This window comes from Nipponia nippon, unplaced genomic scaffold, assembly GCF_047370975.1.
Source record: "Nipponia nippon isolate SJK-2023a ecotype South Korea unplaced genomic scaffold, ASM4737097v1 scaffold_2, whole genome shotgun sequence".
Lineage (NCBI taxonomy): Eukaryota > Metazoa > Chordata > Aves > Pelecaniformes > Threskiornithidae > Nipponia > Nipponia nippon.
The window spans coordinates 128885843-128903033 of record NW_028262336.1 but is presented as its reverse complement, the minus strand read 5'-3'; the positions used below and the strand labels follow the sequence as shown (position 1 = coordinate 128903033).

At 48.9% G+C, this 17191-nt stretch overlaps 1 protein-coding gene across 2 annotated transcripts; it reads left to right on the top strand.

The window, feature by feature from the left end:
• Positions 1 to 3869: 3869 nt before the first annotated feature.
• KLHL35 (kelch like family member 35) lies at positions 3870 to 15936 on the top strand. Of its 2 annotated transcripts, none has more exons than XM_087757411.1 (7): positions 3870 to 3936; positions 8809 to 9699; positions 11583 to 11767; positions 12333 to 12451; positions 12953 to 13141; positions 13814 to 14002; positions 14805 to 15936. In XM_087757411.1, exons 2-7 carry the CDS (start codon positions 8810 to 8812, stop codon positions 14991 to 14993), a joined length of 1761 nt encoding a protein of 586 aa, XP_087613537.1. In that variant the 5' UTR covers positions 3870 to 3936; position 8809; the 3' UTR covers positions 14994 to 15936. The 2 variants fall into 2 exon arrangements, with proteins under 2 accessions (XP_087613537.1, XP_009474749.1); XM_009476474.2 differs by lacking the exon at positions 3870 to 3936 and adding an exon at positions 6254 to 6382.
• The last annotated feature ends 1255 nt before the right edge of the window (positions 15937 to 17191 follow it).

The following is a 17191-nucleotide window of genomic DNA, read 5'->3' as shown; positions in this document are numbered from 1 at the left end:
GTGGCCTTCTTGAAATGCCCTGCCACAGTCTTGAAGGCAAATCCTGAGCGTTGGCTGTAGATTGGCCTCTGCTGGCAGAAATACTTTCACTTTTTATTATTTTTCCCTTTTTTCGTTCTATCTTCTCCCTGAGTTGGGCTCTGTCAGGAGCCTGAATGGCTTGCAAAAAGCAATGCCATGGGCACCATCACCGCTCAGATCTGGCTAAAGTGCCTGCCACTCCAAGTGGCATTTGCAGTCGCTCCTTGCTTCCCTGTCCTTGCACCTGTGTAGGAAAAGGAGGTGGTGGTGCAGTGTGAGCTTCCCCCTCTCTGGGCCAAGGAGATGCCCACGGGTGAAGGAGTTGTAAATAGTTTGGAAGGTGAAGCAGCCCCAGAGTATAATTTATTCCTGCAAGGAGACCTTTCCTCCTTGCTTTAAAAGCAGGATCTTTAAAGCTGCATGTTCGTATCCTCCAAAGGAGTGATGGTCTTGCAGCAGATGCTGACAGGCTCATGAAGGCAAGAGCTCTCATCAGCGTGTTTCCAATGCAAAAGGCTTTAAACCAAAATCCTAGACTGGAGGTTAAAAGGAAAAAAAAAAAAAGCTCAGAAACAGAGTAGATGACAGTTGAATTTTATTCCCTCCCTGAATGGGCTCACAGCCAGCCCAAGGGCAGTCTCAGCTCTCTGCTCTTGACCTTCAAGGCCTTGTGGAGAGGAGCCTGTTTTTGGGTCACTTTGCTTTCGCATGGAGCCTGTTCCCAAGGCAGCTGAAGCCAGCCGGAAGGCTGCCGGAGCTGTGAATGGGTCTTGGCTCAGTCCCCGTGGCCTTCTGGTGTTGGGTTGCTTCCTTCCTTGCTGGATCTTGGTCGACACAACATGCAACGTGAGAAATCCCATTGAGTGCGAGCTTCCTTTGAAGCTTGGTGTGCACTGCCTTGAAAGTGAGGGACCATCAAAGTTGTTTACCACGGAGGGAATGGGAGCTGAGGCTGAGTCTTCAGGTGCTGGCCAAGCTGGGCTGTAGAGCCTGTGTGTGGCTGGGAGAAGTCACCTTGCAGAGGAGAAGGTGGTCTGGGGGATGTTGATGTGCATCACATCTGACATGCAAAGCAGGTTTGGAAAGGCCAGAAATAAGCCATGCTAAAAACCACCTCAAGCAGTTTGCTCTTGTTTTGGCAGCACTGAACTGCTCTATTTTTCTTAAGCTGTACTCCAGTAGCATTTTGAAACCCCGAAGTCTTGGTCTTAGGGTGTAAGAATTGGGGGCAAAAAGTGGTCAACTTATCTATGTAACAGAAAAATACCCCTATTGATAATGAAAATATGAATTGTGATGCATGAAAATATGAATTGTGGTGCTTTAATAAGCACCTTCTAAGCAGTGCAAGTCAAGACTTTAATTCCTTTGCCTCTACTCTGGGTTTTTATGAATGTAAGTGGAATAAGACCCTAGTCCATGCTCCCTCTTACCTTCCCCAAATACTGTCCTCCTATATGGTACTCTCTCAAGTCCATGAAACACAGTGTGTTTTTTCTGCAGAATTGCAGGATTTTGATGGATTTGAAGGCTTTTGAGAACAAAGTTGCTTCTCCTTTTAATGTGGTGCTGTATTGAAACATTCCTGGTGGACTGTCATTGCCAAGTGAGAGATGTTGTTAAATCTCAGCATCTGTTGATAATCACCTGCATGTTCTGTTTTTATCCTTGGAGATGACTTTATTGAAAGGTCAAGTGCTTAAAAGCTTGGAAGTGTCAAAAGCAATCCAACAAAGAGTTGTTTTCACAATTCACTTCTTTTTCTTTTTTTTTTTTTTTTATGATGAGACCCCAACTTTATGCGTAATGCACTGACTCTTACCATTATCATCATGAATATTTGCTACCTTTTTTTTTTTTTTTAAAAAGGATGATACTTTTTTGATGAAAATAGAGCTAGACCAAAATAAACTCTGCAATGCTCTGTGAAATAAACTGTCAGTATTCCCCTGCCAGTCTGTGATGTTGTTTTGTGTTCTGGGATCGCTTGCAAAATGGTGATCAAATGCCTTGATCCTTCTCCCTGTGTTTCTGCTTTTCTGTGCTTCATGAGGGAGCTAAAGGTCTGACCAGAGGGAGTTTTGGAGATCCGTACAGCTGTGTTGCATCTCCTCTTGATGACACCAAGCTGAGTGATGCAGTTGACACACCTGAGGGATGGGATGTCATCCAGAGGGACCTGGACAAGCTTGAGAAGTGGGCCTGTGTGAACATCATGAGGTTCAACAAGGCCAAGTGCAAGGTCCTGCACCTGGGTGAGGGCAACCCCCAGTATCCATACAGGCTGGGGGATGAAGGGATGGAGAGCAGCCCTGAGGAGAAGGACTTTTGGGGGTGCTGGCAGATGAAAATCTGGCCATGAGCCAGCAATGTGCACTTGCAGCCCAGAAAGCCAAGCGTCTCCTGGGCTGCATCCCCCGCAGCGTGGGCAGCAGGGCAAGGGAGGAGATTCTGCCCCTCTGCTCCGCTCTGGGGAGACCCCCCTGGAGCCCCGTGTCCAGCTTGGGGGTCCTCAGCACGGGAAGGACATGGAGCTGTTGGAGCGGGGCCAGAGGAGGCCACAGCAATGGTGCGAGGGTGGCACAGCTCTGCTGGGAGGACAGGCTGAGAGCTGGGGGTGTTCAGCATGGAGAGGAGGAGGCTGCGGGGAGACCTTTTTAAGGTTTTATAAGACAGTAGCTGAAAAGCAGTCATGGAGAGGAGGTGACTGTGCAGACCTGAGTCTTGAATGGTAACTGCAAAATAATTTTTCAGTGTTTGTGGCCACATGGGGACAATGATGCACCCGTAGAACTGATCAGGCAGCAGTTTTAAACCAAAAAAAAATGGGAAGCAATTTGTTTTTAACACACATTATGCAAGTCATTGCCCCAGGGTGCTGTGAAGGCCAAAACCCATAAGCAAGTTCAGAGAGGAATAAATGGCTCATATGTCCATTAGCACTTATTAAACACCGGAGTCCGGATGAGAGATCCAGCTTGGGAAGTCCCTGAGCAGTTCTTTGCTAAATGTGTATATTAAGGGAAAGGTTTGCTTGGTGCTTGCTCTATTTTTTTTTTATTCTTTACCCCAGGATCTGCTCCCAGCTGCAGACAGAGGGTGCTTTGGGCGAGAAGGGGATCTTGTCTGGGTCAGCGTGGGATTGTTCTTTGTTAAGCAGCTGTTTTCTCCAGCCCCTGAATGGCTGCATTTAAATGATATTTGAAAGGGATTAAAGTAAATACAACACTATCTCACTGGTTGGTGATGGGTAGTCAGTACCGTGTCATGAATTTGACTGGCTCTGGGAATACCTTTTGAGTGCTAAATATACAGTTGCCCTAGGGGAAAGGGTAGAGCTCCTGATATCTATAACATTGAATAATCCCTAACTGGGGGCTGTCGTTGCTGTACCCTAGGGAAAGATATTGAAAAGTTGAAAGGAGAGAAAAGAGAGTCATGTAGGCTGTGTCTGTTATTCAAATAAAAGAGCTGAGGATTGGTTGCTGGCTTTAAGCCCAAATGTCTTGGGACAGCCAACATTGTGCTATTTAACTCTCTTTCTTCCTCTCTAAAACTGCCCTTATTTATAAGAGCTTAGTGGTACAGCTGGGATAGTTCTCGTGGTATCTGGGAACCTTTCCAGCCCTTTAAATTTGCCAGTAGGGTTGTAGTCCTGGGGTCTGGGAGGTGATGCTGATGTGACCATGCCCTAGGCCTACACAGTTATCTGCTGCAAGAAGGATCTCTCATATCTCTGCTAAAGCCTTAATATGATGCAGTGGTTAGGAGCTTTCAAAATTCAAACTCAGCGTGAAAAGTCTAGCCATGATGTGAGCAGTGGCATGAGGCTGAAGGCTGGCTCCCCTTCTCCTGGACTCTTGGTGCAAGCAACCGCTTCTTGGCTGAAGCTCCTGACCAGATTTCAAGCTCAACGTGAGTATTGACAATATGTGAAGTAGGAAACCAAGTTGGTTTTTTCCCTTCTTAAGCCTCTTAGTTTTCTCCCTCTCTTCCTTCTGGACCCTGTTTCTGTTCTAGTTACTTCTCTATCCTTACTCATCTACTTGGCTCTCCTGCTTCAGTCTCTTCTCCCAGAGGCTGGTGGCTGCCCTTCACTTCTGCTAACTGGCTGAGGGTGAAAAGAGAGTGTCCTGACTCTCTCCATGGCAAGGTGGGGCCACGGATCGTGGTGGCAGGAGAGCATAGACAACTGTCCTGGATAGGACACATTTCCTTCTCTTGGGTGTGTGGTGGGGAGGTACAGACCACAGTGTGATCAAGTCCTAGTGACCATCTGCCTCAAGATGTCTCACTATGGCATCCATTACCCGATTTATGCAAAACTCAATATTACCTTTCCTCTTTTCCACTGTTTTTTCCTTGTTTTCTCTTCAGTTTAGCTGCATCTCTTCTCCTTCCTATTCCTTTCTCCTCCTGGCATGCATACTCTTCTGCTCCTTCGGGAAGCTTTGCTCCTACACACACAGTGAGCTTTCCCCAACAGATGCCTGGAGTTCCTGGTCCTATATACTTGTATTTCCCTTTTGCATCTTTTTAATGCTTGTGGCTTTGTGCCTAATGGCTTCCATGGGCCATGTGCCAGGGGCTGAGCATTTTTAATGTGAAGAAGGGATTTTGGAGTCCTAATCCACTGTAAGATCACTGCTTCTGGTGTCTATATCTACCCCGAGAGAAGACCCAGGGCACTGGGAGCAAAGGAGGGGTTGAGCTCCTGCCCCTGCATAAGGTGTCCTTCCTCTGGTACTGTCTAGCAGACACCCCTTTCAAACACCCCCGCTTCCTGCAGCTCTATGGGGTATTTAATGCCCTCTGTCTTATGCAAAAAGGCCACAAGCGTGGGTTGTAGCACAGCCTTTGCACAGTGACAGCTGCCTTGGGGCAGGGTGGCATCACATGGGGAGATCCAGGGCAGTGCAGTCTGGCTGTAGAAATCTGCTCGATACGTGGCTTGGCATGGGCACAGGGACAGCCGCACCCTGCAAAGCCTTCTCATTGTGGCCACTTCGTGTGTTTACAACTCTTAGTATCTGGTCCCCCTGCCCCTGGGGCTGCACACACTGCTTGAAGCTGGGGTTTGGTTTTGAACAGGTCAGTAGCCCCGTGCTTTATGGCTGCAAGGAGATGACAGCATTGCAACCTTGCTGAAGAGTTTCCAGCACTCTGGAGCTCTTTTTGCCGTGCCCCACAGGGCAGGATCAGTGCTCTGCTGCCATTTGTCCTGATGACCCACTCCCGGTCATCCCTAGTTGCATCCGTGCGCAGCCATGGTTGCACCCCTGCTCGGTGCAGCCTGGCAGTGCCAACTCTATCAGGGCAGAAGGTCCTAAGAGCAAATCCCCCAACCCTCCCAGCCCACTGCAAAGGCTGGGAAACCACAGTCCCTTCCAGGTTGCCAGTGATTCATATGCAAATGCTGGGAGCAAGCAGGATGCCAGCTTGTGCCCTGCATCCCAGCCATGGGAGAGGAGCAGAAAGAAGCCAGCCAACGAACATGGCAGCGGTGCCCCGTGGAAAGGCAATTTCAGGAGGACAACATGCAGGGGCTGGTTATCAATAATATTTTTCTTCCATCTAGTGTGAAATAATACAAGTTGTTCAAAGTGATGCTGGGCAATGGAGGGAAGGCTGGCTGCATCAAATCAGGGAGTTTGACAGTCTTCAGCACAAGGGTTACTTTGTGGAGCTTCCCCAGGGCTGCTTTGGTCCCTGCTGTGAGCATTTAAAAATTCAGCCAAAACTGGGATCAAGTTGGAGGGGAGGGTGTAGAAAGCCACACGGGGCAAACCTCCCCTTCTGTCCTCCTCATCCTCAAGGACCTAATTACCTAATTATCACACGTTAATGAGGGGGACTGCAGCTCCTCCCTGACCCAGTCCATTCCTGCTCCGGGCGTCTTTTTGCTCACAGAGCTGTATTTTATTTATTGGCTTTAGTGTGGTTTCCAGTGAGACGGAGTCTTTATCAAGTGAATCGTTCCACCTGGACCCCAATTTGCTCTCCAGATGGCTTGGCCCTCTTGAGCTGCCCTGGTGTGATATATTTTCCCTGAGCTGAGATGGGTTTTCCCTGGGTCCTGGCTCCTCCCTGGCTGGCTGTTATTGACAGCTGCATGGCTAATGCCCTGTAGCTCTCTGGCATGTCATTCAGGAGAAACAAAAGCAGATTTCTCCCCCACCTCTCTGGCAGTGAGGATAAAGGGGATGCTTTTGTGCTTCCCCAAGCCTTGCCGGAGAAGGGCTGAGAGTGCTTTGCAGAAGGGACCTGTCTCCATGCAGAGCCCCGGAGTGGATGGGAGCTCTCCGAGAGGGAAGTTGAGTCTTCACTAGATCCCACCTGGAGGACACAACCCGTGGGTCAGGTAACGTTGGACTTTCTTGCATTAGCAGCTGGGGAGGCCTGACAAAAAAATACAGCATTTGCTGCTGTGTGGTACTTGGATGGAGAGGGTGACCTGGAGAGAAGGGTGCATGCGTGAGGGCAACAGGGCAAATCCACTCTTTCTTTGGCATTTGCATCATTTGTCTCATGGGTAGACAGGAGGGGCGTGAGCTTGGGCAAGGTATTTGGCTTGACTGGGGAGGGAGGGGGTGTGTGTGTCTTTTTGTAAGGAGGTCAGCCTGAGCTGTTTCTTCCCAGCCCTGAGCCATGCAGAGCTGTGTGTGACCCTGATGGCTCGGAAGTGTGTGCGGATCAAGAGAGAAGTGGGGATATAGGTGTGTTTGTCTTGGCTGGACCCATGTGTGTCGGCAAAACGCCGAGTTCCCCGTGCTCTTCGCAAAGACATCTTTAGAGAGCTGCCTTTGTTGTAACTTCTCTAAATCGCTTTGAACTGACTCAGAGTGGTTCTTTCCTGTACACAGCCCTGAGCACCAGTCAGTGGTGTTCGGGGTGTTTAGAGCCTTCACCCGCTCCCACAGGATTTCTTAGATATTTAGTTCGGGCTTGTCATGCTGCTTCACTGTTCTTTAGGTCTCTGCAGCTCCCCCGTGGCATGGGCAGAGTTTTTTTTCCCCGTTGCTGGGGGTTTCTGAAGGCACAAAGGATACGGTGCCACTTTCTCAGTGTGGTGGGGTGAGGATCATCAGGACTAGATCTAGTTGTCCTACACACAGCTACCCTGCTGCAGGTGCAGTCAGGAGGTGTCGTCTGGAGCATGGGAGAATCTGAGTACCTTTGGGGTCTGTGGTCGGACGTGATGGGTGTCTGGGAGGTGCAGGGGTAGGAAAAGAGATGAAGGACTAGAGCTAAGACAGGGATTTTGACTCATGAGAAATTCAAGGTAACCCTCCTCAAGGGATGTGCTACCTGCCTTCCTGCAGGGGAGCGTGTGGACACCACAAAGCCACTGGTGTCTAGTAACTTGTCACCCCAGTGGGGACTTGTGCTCCTGCCAGAGGGTCGTGGTGAGATGCTCCAGAGCCTGACTTAGGGGGGCCCTTAAGAGCAGAGCCTGAGCCACCCCCAGACGGGGTCTTTGCTGTTACAGAGCCTCAGAAAAGCAACCTAAAAACCTGCAAGGCCATGGTAGAAGCTGTGATCAGGAGTGCTCTGCTGATGGCCCTTACTGGTACCCCCACTCAAGGAGTTGTACTGACTCCCTGCCATGCTTTTAAAACACAGATGGTGGCATTGCTGTACCCCTTTTATTTAATGTCCAGCTGGTGAGAGCAGTCAGGCAAGTGCTGGGAGACCCAGGTTTAATCCTGTACTCAGTCTCCCCCCAGGCATCTGTGTCTGTGCAACCGTGATGAGTCAGGGTGGGCTTTTGGGGAGAAGTGGAGAAAATGGGGCAGAAACAACCTGTTAGTGGGTCTAGGATGGCGGAGGCAGAAATTGAGGGTTTGGGGTCTCTGATTCTCTCACTGTTGTCAGACACAGTCGATCCTTGTCACTATTTCAATGCCACGAAGCTCCCCTGATTTTCAGACCCTGCCTCTGCAGGCAGAGGTCCTTCTCCCCAGGGATTACTCTTTACAGGGGATCCGGCTGCCTCCTCTCCCCGTAAGCAGGGATCACCCTTTTGGATGTGCAGCTATTTGCAGCCTCCAGGCTGAGCCCATGGGTGCTCAGGATGGGTCCTGCTGCTCACACTGGCAGTGTGAGCTGCTAGAGCTCAAATGAGAGAAGTCTGCTGTGCTTCATTGCAATCACTTTATGAAGTCCTTTAGGAAAGATTTAAAATCACCTGGAGAACAAATCTAGCAGGAAGGTATGTCAGATGTAGACATCTCCCCTGCTTTTGGGCAGGTCGTATCATAGCTACTTTTGGCAAATCTCAGTCTCGCATCCTTACCTCTGATTTTTTTTCCTGGAATCAGACATCTGGGGAAACATGGTAGATAGAAAAAGTCAAAACGCTGCATTGCTTCCAGCTGGGCTGTGCCACAGAGCGCCTGCATTTGGCAGGATGAGGAAAGCAGTTCATAAGAGCTGCAAGGCGTCAGAACAAAAGGAAAAGGTGTCGAGGTGTTAGTACGGCATAGGTTGGGCAAGGCAACTGCCTTAGAAGAAACGTCTCCTAAAAGCAGAAGTTTGTCTACTGAGATGGGGTTGGATTGGAAATATCCTAGTGCCCATCACTGTGTGTGGTTTGGAGGAAATATTGGTTACCGAGGAGGAGCCGTGTGTGCGGATGAAAGGGCAGAGTCTGACTATGTTTTGGCTGGAATCTGTACTTCCCCATGGCACTGAGGAAGATGCAGAAACCATGATGGTTTTGGACACTACAGTCAGATATTTTAATAATGTACTGTTTTCTGGTCTCCTTCACTGCTTCCCAACCAGGATGCATCGAATGATGAAAGAAGAATCAAGTTTCAGGACAAGCAGCCTGGAAAATGTGACGCAGGACCCAAGCAAAGAAAAGCTGCACATGAAGCTCTGCAGTGGGTCCTGCCATGCTGAGCAAATCCTCCAGACACTGAACTCCTACCGGCAGAGCGGCATCTTCACAGACGTGGTGCTATTAATTGACGGACAAGAATTCCCCTGTCACCGTGCCACTTTGTCAGCCAACAGCACGTATTTCCGGGCCATGTTTGGTGGCAGTCTCAAGGAAGGCCACCAGGATATCATTAATATCCAGAAAATTTCTGCTTCCACTATGTCTCTCCTTCTTGACTATATGTATGGGGGAAACATCATCATTCAAGAGGACAATGTTGAAGGCATCTTGGAGCTGTCTGACTTGCTGCAGATCTCCAAGCTCAGAGATGCTTGTGTCACCTTCCTTGAAGGCCAGCTTCACCCATGCAATTGTTTGGGCATCATGAAGTTTGCCGATTCATTCTCCATCGTGTCCCTGACAGAAAAGAGCAAGAGGTTCATGCTGGAGTGTTTTGTGGAGGTGTCGTGTCATGAAGAGTTCCTGGAGATGGGTGTGAAGGAGCTGATTGAATACCTGTCCGATGAGCAGCTGGTGGTCCCCAAGGAGGAAGTGGTCTTTGAAGCAGTCATGCGCTGGGTACGGCATGACGTACCTGCCAGGAAGGGAGCCCTGAAGGAGCTCCTTGAGCATGTGCGTCTGCCCCTGCTCGACCCCACCTACTTCCTGGAGAAGGTGGAAATGGATGGACTCATTCAGGACTCAAAGGAGTGCATTCCTCTCCTGCATGAGGCCCGCAAGTACTACATCCTCGGGAACGAGGTCAGCTCTTTGCGATCAAGGCCCAGAAGGTAAAACTCAGCATCTTCTTCCCTAGACCTGCATGACCTAGGTTGATGGATCTTAAAGTTTCAGTGTTCTTGGGTTGTTTTTTCCTTTTTTTTTTTTTTTTTTTTTTTTTTTCCTCCCATTGCTTTGCTTTTGGCATCCCTGTTTCTAAAATGGAGACATTGGAGATGTTTGCCTGTCTTAGAGGATTCCTGTGAAATTTATACTAATGCATGTGCTGCTTTTTTTTGTTGGCAAGAAATGCTCTAGTCACGCTGTTCCGTGCAATGATGCTATCCAGATATGTGCCCAGACTACGGGCAGGAAGGGGTCTTTGTAGCTTTTTATTTCTACCTGTTTTCACCAATGGGTAGAGCACTGGGTTGAGACCTGGTTTAGGTCTGCCATTGGTCTGCTCTCATTTCACCTTTTTTGGTCTCTCTCTCACCTTCTCCAAACTGTCTGTTAGCAAGAAGGCTTGGACCAGTCTCAGTCCTCCTGGCCATCAGTGTGGTGCCTAGCTTAAAGGCATTGCTGCAAGGTCAGGAATTAATGTCCAGTGAAAAAAAACCAGTTACTGTCCAGGTGGCTACCTAGGCATCCCCCAATTTTTTTTTCTTTTCTTTTTTTCGTTCCATTGATTTACTGATGAACAGAAAGAAGATAAAGAGATGATGGCCCAGGCAGCTGCCAGTGTAAAGTGGAGGAGGCAAAGAAAAAGTAATTTCTAGGGTTGGGAGTGTGTGGAAATCTGCACCTTTTTGTGACTGTGAAGTTAGGGTTTGACCAGCCATGATTTAAGTTTCTGCTGTTTCTTCATGGTACCACAGGTCCCTTAGGGTGTTCTTGGTAAGAGTGCTGATGGACACCTCTGCTCTGAGGTGGGTTGCCATATCAAACCGAGTTGGTTTGCAAGGCTCCCCATCCTTTTCCAGAGGACACCCACAACCATGGGGCTGCAAGGTCAGGTTCTTTTGCTCTCAAGAGTCCTCTTCAGCCCAAGGAGTGCAGGCTCTCTTTGCTGCTCAGTGGAGCATTCTGGGCAGAAGGACAGAGGTTGCCCCAGTGCATCCCAGAAGTCTCAGCGTGGCATTTAGGGCATGTTTCTGTTGGGTGGAAGGGATGGTTTGACACATCATCTCTGTGCTGAATACCACAACAGGCTATTATATACAGAATTGCTCAACGACAGGGTCCGTAGTGATCTCCTCAAGGATGCAAACAGCTAAAATTCACTGGGGATAAATCCCACCCCCCAACATCCACATTTTACCTCCTTTCTTTTACAGCTTTGGTCTTAAGTGAATTGTCTCAGCACAAACCATGGCAGAGCTGGGGATTGGACCAAGTCTTTCAAATCCTCTTTCACCCTCCTCCTTCCTCTCCGCTCCTCTCCCACAGAGCCATTCCTCTCTTGCCACCTACTAGCTGGCAGGATTTTCCTTCCCCTGCTGTCTGTCTCGTCTGCTCGCTGCTATTAGGGCTGGAGAGAAAGATTTCCTGGAAACACTTTCTCCAGGCAGAGAGCTTGTTGCAGGCGGGCTGCCAGGAGCAGCTTTCCACGCTCGTGGCTGTGCCTTGAGGATTAGGCTTGATTGTGCTGGAAGGGGGAGGGTGAGTGGCAGGAGGTAATCTCACGAAGGACTTTTAGAGGTCATTCCCATTTTCTTTCGCTATGCAGTTTGGACCCCTCCCCATCCAATCTGGGAGGTGCCTTTGATTTGAATGTGCAGACAAAAGGGAAGGTGAAGGGGTGAAAGGATTTGCCCAGAAAATCGGCAGCTGATGCAGGAGAGCACCCTGCTCTATCCATTGGGCTGTGCTGCTGATGTCCTAGATAGGGTGGAAGGGATGATGGAAGAAAGTAACCTGGCCCAGGGACTTACCCATGCCTTTCATGGTCTAGGTTCATGGAGCTGGCGGAAGTCATCATCGTCATTGGGGGCTGTGATAAGAAAGGCCTTCTGAAGCTGCCCTTCACAGACCTCTACCACCCAAAAAGCAGGCAGTGGACAGCTCTCTCCAGCGTGCCTGGCTACACCAAGTCAGAGTTTGCTGCCTGCACACTGAAGAATGATGTGTATATATCAGGTGAGATACCCTGGCCAGATGGTCCCTTCCTGGTTGCAAAGAACAGCACGACCTCTGCTTGGACAGCCACTTCTTAGGTCTATTCACTAGGACTCATCCACATGCACCCCAGCTTTGGAGCAAAGTCACTTCTTGGTGAAGTTTATCCTTAGGTGGTTTGGATTTTGCTGTCCCAAGGAACAATTTCACCTTTGAGAGGGAGGTTCGCAGTATTAAGACACCTTTCCCTCCTGTTGGGCATCTGTCAAAAGTGTTCAGCAGTGGAATGAGATGGTTTTGGTGTGTGTGCTCTCAGGGTTTCCTAAAGCATCAGTCTCCTGCCTGTCCCTCACTTAAAATATGCCTGTCAGATTAGTTCTATATAAGGGATGGAGCAGTGTAACAAGTGCCTTGAAGCCCAGATGGTATCTCCCTTGGGAAGCTGAGTTTACATGGCCATAATCCAATAACCGTATTCTGGCCTAAGTTGTTCCATTGCATGGAGGAGCTATGCAATATTGTGGTGTAGTGAGGTGACGGGGCGGTCCCTGGGATCGCACCAGCCCTCCATCCCTCTGTTTTTCAGGAGGACACATCAGCAGCAATGATGTTTGGGTGCTGAGCTCCCAGCTGAACGTCTGGATTAAGGTTGCTTGTCTGCAGAAAGGCCGATGGAGGCACAAAATGGCAACACTTCAGGGCAAGGTAAGCAATAGCCCAAATTTTGGAAGAAGCCACATGGAACACTGTCCCCCACTTCTGCTGCCCAGTACAATGAGAAACTGTGGGTGTGTGTTCGTCTTCTGGGTCACTTAGAGATGATTTTTGATGGTTTTGATGGGAGAACAGCTAGGACATAACCAAGGAGTCATTGTTTCATTTGGGTGTGTGTTGTCACCTGAAGTAGCCACAAATGAAGTTGTAGCAATAAGATCTACCATGAGATGGTGCAAGACTTCTGTAGATAGCTATGTTAAGTCTTCGCGTGAAAGCTACACAGTGTGAGATGTTTCATAGAATCGTAGAATGGTTTGGTTTGGAAGGGACCTTTAAAGATCATCTAGTCCAACCCCAAGGTTTTACTTTGGCTTGATGTCTGTCTTTTTGGCCAAGTCCTAGCCTCCCCTCACATAATGTCGTGACAGTGTAGCCCATTAGGTGAGTCCAGGAGTTTCTAATCGGCTTGCTTTGCTCCTTTTGTGTCAGATCTATGCTGTGGGAGGCTTTGATGGTTTTTACCGCCTCTCCAGCGTGGAGTGCTATGACACCTTCTCCAACAGCTGGTCAACCTTGGCCCCGCTGCCTCAAGCCGTGAGCTCGGCGGCTGTGGTCTCCTGCCTGAACAAGCTCTATGTGCTGGGCGGTGCTGTGGATGACACCGCTAACACTGACAAGGTATTGCTGGGGCATCAAGAATGGTCAGAGACCTAAAAAAGGTTTCCCAGGGAACGTGGAGGGAAATGGGGTTGTCCTTAAGCTACAAGGGCTTACAAAGGGCCTTTTTTTTTGAAGACTAATGAAGGCTCCCTTATTATAAGACGAGACATCATACATTTAAATGGAAGCCAATGAGACGAGAGAGGGAAGGTGTCAGGAGGTGGCAGTACATTAGGCATGGTTTCAGTAGAGCTTGTTCTGCTCTGAAGCCTGGTCAGCCCTAAGGCACCACAGGAACAAACCTCCAACACCGTGGGCATTCACTTTGGGTAAGCAGCAACAGTAGTAACTGCCTGGAGGAGACCTCTGCAAGCCAGACATGATGCTTTTAGTCTCCTGAGCTGCAGGAAGAGCCAGCAGTGCTTCTCAGCTCCATCTCTGAACACTTAATCACAGGCAGTCTGGGTCAAGGACAGCCACCCTGGGGGCTTGTAGTTTGTCTGGGAGACTTGATTGCAAGAGGGAATGTTAGAACCTCTCATCCCTTTGCTCACTGAGCTGGTCTCTGGGCGTTGAAGCTTCCATCTGTGTTTCTGTCCCCATATGCTATTATTTCTAGTGAATAGCAGCTTCATCCAAGCAGGGAGTTGTGGTAAATTCATGTTCCCATAGCTGCATTTCTCCTCCCAGGTCCAGTGTTACGACCCAGAGGACAACAAGTGGACGCTCTTGTCTCCCACCCCTTTTTACCAGAGATGCATCAGTGCCGTCTGCTTGGACAACATAATTTATGTTGTAGGTGGACTCCTCAGTAAAATCTTCAGCTATGATCCAAGGAAAGACAGCTGGCGAGAAGTGGCCACCCTCCCTGGGCCTCTGGTAAGGTAGAGGTTTAGGAAAGAAGCTCTGAGCCTTCCCCCTCTCTCTAGAATAGGAGACATCTGTCCTTTGCTGGGATTGAAGGCAAGGAAAATACATCGTGGGTTTGGCTCTAAGCATGTGAATGTGACCTCTGCAGAGCAACTCAAACATGTGCTCACCATCAGTGTCCATACTGCTTGGAGGATGTCTGTCTCCCAGACATGTTTCTTGCTGAGGCTGGGTCTACACTAGCTATTAATGTCAGAGAAGTGGATTTGTAGGGTGAAACCATTGGTGTTGAGGACCTGTTCTCCACACTATGTGTTTCAGGGTGAGGGTTGTACTGGCTCTAGTTTGGTCTGTGGACTGAACACGGACCTGTGGTGGCTGCGTGTCTTGGTTTACCGTCATCATGGTTTTGCACTCCATAGCCATGCTGCAATGTGAGCCATGGCACAGTGAAGAGGAACAATGGGACACATCTCATCCCAATCTGAATTAAAATGCCCATGTCAGTGCACGCTTATAAGCAGCTTTCACAGGGAGGTGCTGGCTGGGTCTCTGGTCTCTTGGTGTGCTTGTGAGTCTGGGGCACTGCCAGAAACAGCAGTGGTCCCATCACTGGCTTGAGGCCTTTTAAGTGCCTAAACTCTTACTGAAACAGTAAGATTGCAGCACCCCAAGAGCCAGACATCACTTATCTTATTTTCATTCCCTTCTTCTGGGCAGGTGAGAGTTGAGCCCATTGCAATGACTCAGCCCCGTTGCCTAAAGCTGGAGGCTTGCTCCTCAGCTCTTGGGCTTTCCTTCTGCTTTCCAGGAGAGCTGTGGCCTGACGGTGTGTGGAGGGAAGATTTACATCCTGGGTGGCCGAGACGAGAACGGGGAAGGAACGGACAAAGCGTTCACTTTTGACCCAGTAACAGGGAGCGTGGAACAGCAGCCGCCGCTGCAGCGCTGTACCAGTTATCACGGCTGCGTGACCATCCTGCAGCGCATGAACAGATGACCATGGGGCTCCAGCTGCGTCCATCTCTCACCCAGAGCCTCCCCTTGAGAGAGTGGCCACCCAGCATGTGGACAGACATCTCACCTTTGTGCGGGGAAGGGCAATACAAGCCACTGAAGAAGATGTGCTCCAGCCAGCCCCTAAGCAGCCTCTATTTTGTTTTTCCTGGCCTCATGATGCTGGTGGCTTTGATGCTGATCTAGGTCAGAGGATGAAAGGGTGCTGGGCTGTGTGAAGCTGCATCACAGACCTTGCCACAGGAGGATTCAAGTATCCTTGCAGCCCCTGGAACTACTGAATTTGACCTTTACTTAGGTTTCCCTGGCTGTAGATGACAGTTTTCTGTTATGTTGGCAACAGAGGCTTGTTGTCCTGCAAGGACATGTATTTGCTGCTTTCTGATGCCCAAGACTGTTACAGTAACAATTACAGTTAAAGGTTCCAATTCTTTAGCTAAAGCTATCAGATATTTGTGCATTTAGCTCTGTAGAACCCTGTGTCCAACCACGGTGGTGACCTAAATGGCCATTAATGTCCATGAACAGCTAGTCCCATTACAGTGTAGAGATGAGACTGAGCCTTCAAAGCTGATATCCCAAGCAAGTTTCTCCACTAAATCCCCAAAAGCCTGGTTAAATAGTCCAAGCACTGACTCCATTCTGCACATGCTGTATGAGGGTCTTTTCCCCTGAAGCACAGAGTGCTGTCTCTTTTCATACATGTTTTGTGGTTGGACTGCTGTCTCACTGTGTCTTTGTCGTTGAGAAGACAAGTGGGTCATGTAGCCAAGAGTTCCTTCTTCAGAGAGCAGAGGTAGGGCAATATTAATGTGTAGGGATTAAGCATGACCTGAGCTTGGTAGCCACAGAATCACATCTGGCTCATTTTGGCTCTGGAGTATGCTAGCAAGTATTAAAATAAACTCAGTATTTAACAGATTTGATACAGAGTCCCTGGGAACCTGAATGTGCAGCTCATTTGGAGGGCAAGCGTTCGATTACGCAGACTGTGTTGCTCCAAGCCAGTTGGTCTCAGGTCTAGAAATGATCCTGAGCACATTTGATTTGGTAGAATAGCCATAGCTTTTGGTGTCAGTGTCTTTAGTCCATGACTGGAACTGGTGATTTCTGATGGCTCCATGTAAATGTTCATGTCGTTCAATTAGGGACTTAGTTGCTGCCAAATGTAGAGTGGGGACTCTTAAAAACTCCCATTACTTGTACAATGCAAGGTGCACCCCTCTACAGCAGGCTGCTGGCTGGCTGCTGTTTTCTCTGCACCTTCCTTTCCTCACCCCAATGATGACTTCTTCCTGAAGTAGAGGAAACGACTATGTCCACTGGCCCAGATAGTCCCCTTTTCAGGGCCTTTTAATTGTCTTATGCCTCCTGTTTTTGCCAGCTGTTTTTTATGTGGTCCTCTTCAGAACTTCTGTTTTCTGACAACTCTGAGAAGTTCACCTCTTCTTCGTGATGATATCAGGCTTACCAGTAAAACATGGCAAAAAGAAGTCCCTGCTGACGAACCAAAATTGGCTGTAACCGGGACACACTGATCTCCTCTTCTTTTTAGGAAATGTGTGCTCTTCCATTGCCCAAGAGATGAGCAAGGTCTTTCATTGCATGAAACATACCTGATGCACCTCATAGTCGTGTCTGGAAAGTCTTGGGGCTATCATAGCCATTTTGTTCATCAAGGTGCACTATTTTCATGTTCTCAACCTCAAATTCTCCTTAAGGCCTGTGCACGTGGGTTAGCCCTTTTATCAGACCATGAGCAGCACAATGTGTCCTTTAAGCAATACAAAGGAGATTCATTGCTGCTATAGGTTATTCCCATGAGGAAAGAAAAGGAAATTCATGCTGGTAAAAGACAATTTTATTTGCAATCAAATTGCATCCACAGTTGGGTCTTTAATGGGAATGGAGATTTCAGGAGAAACTGGCACCTTTCCTTAAGTTAGTTAAATTGGCACAAAATAAAGCATGAGCACATCAACCCATGCTGTGATAGCCTTCAGGGCCAGAGAGACCTTTGTCCTCCAATAGCCTGAGTTCCTGAGGACCACAAATCACAGTCCATCTCTCCTCCCCAGTTTTGCCTCTCTTACTGCTCCCCTGTGCCTTAAGCAATTCACCGCTTTGGTATGGGCGCCCTTCAAAGTGTGTGGCTTGGGACCCAGTGTCTCCACCTTGCCC

Bases quoted from the DNA above. Each gene is read 5' to 3' on its own strand.
- KLHL35 (XM_087757411.1), top strand. From the start codon at position 8,810: ATGCATCGAATGATGAAAGAAGAATCAAGTTTCAGGACAAGCAGCCTG. The intron at 9,700-11,582 runs GTAAAACTCAGC...TTCATGGTCTAG, and splicing joins TTGCGATCAAGGCCCAGAAG to GTTCATGGAGCTGGCGGAAG. The intron at 13,142-13,813 runs GTATTGCTGGGG...TTCTCCTCCCAG, and splicing joins ACACCGCTAACACTGACAAG to GTCCAGTGTTACGACCCAGA.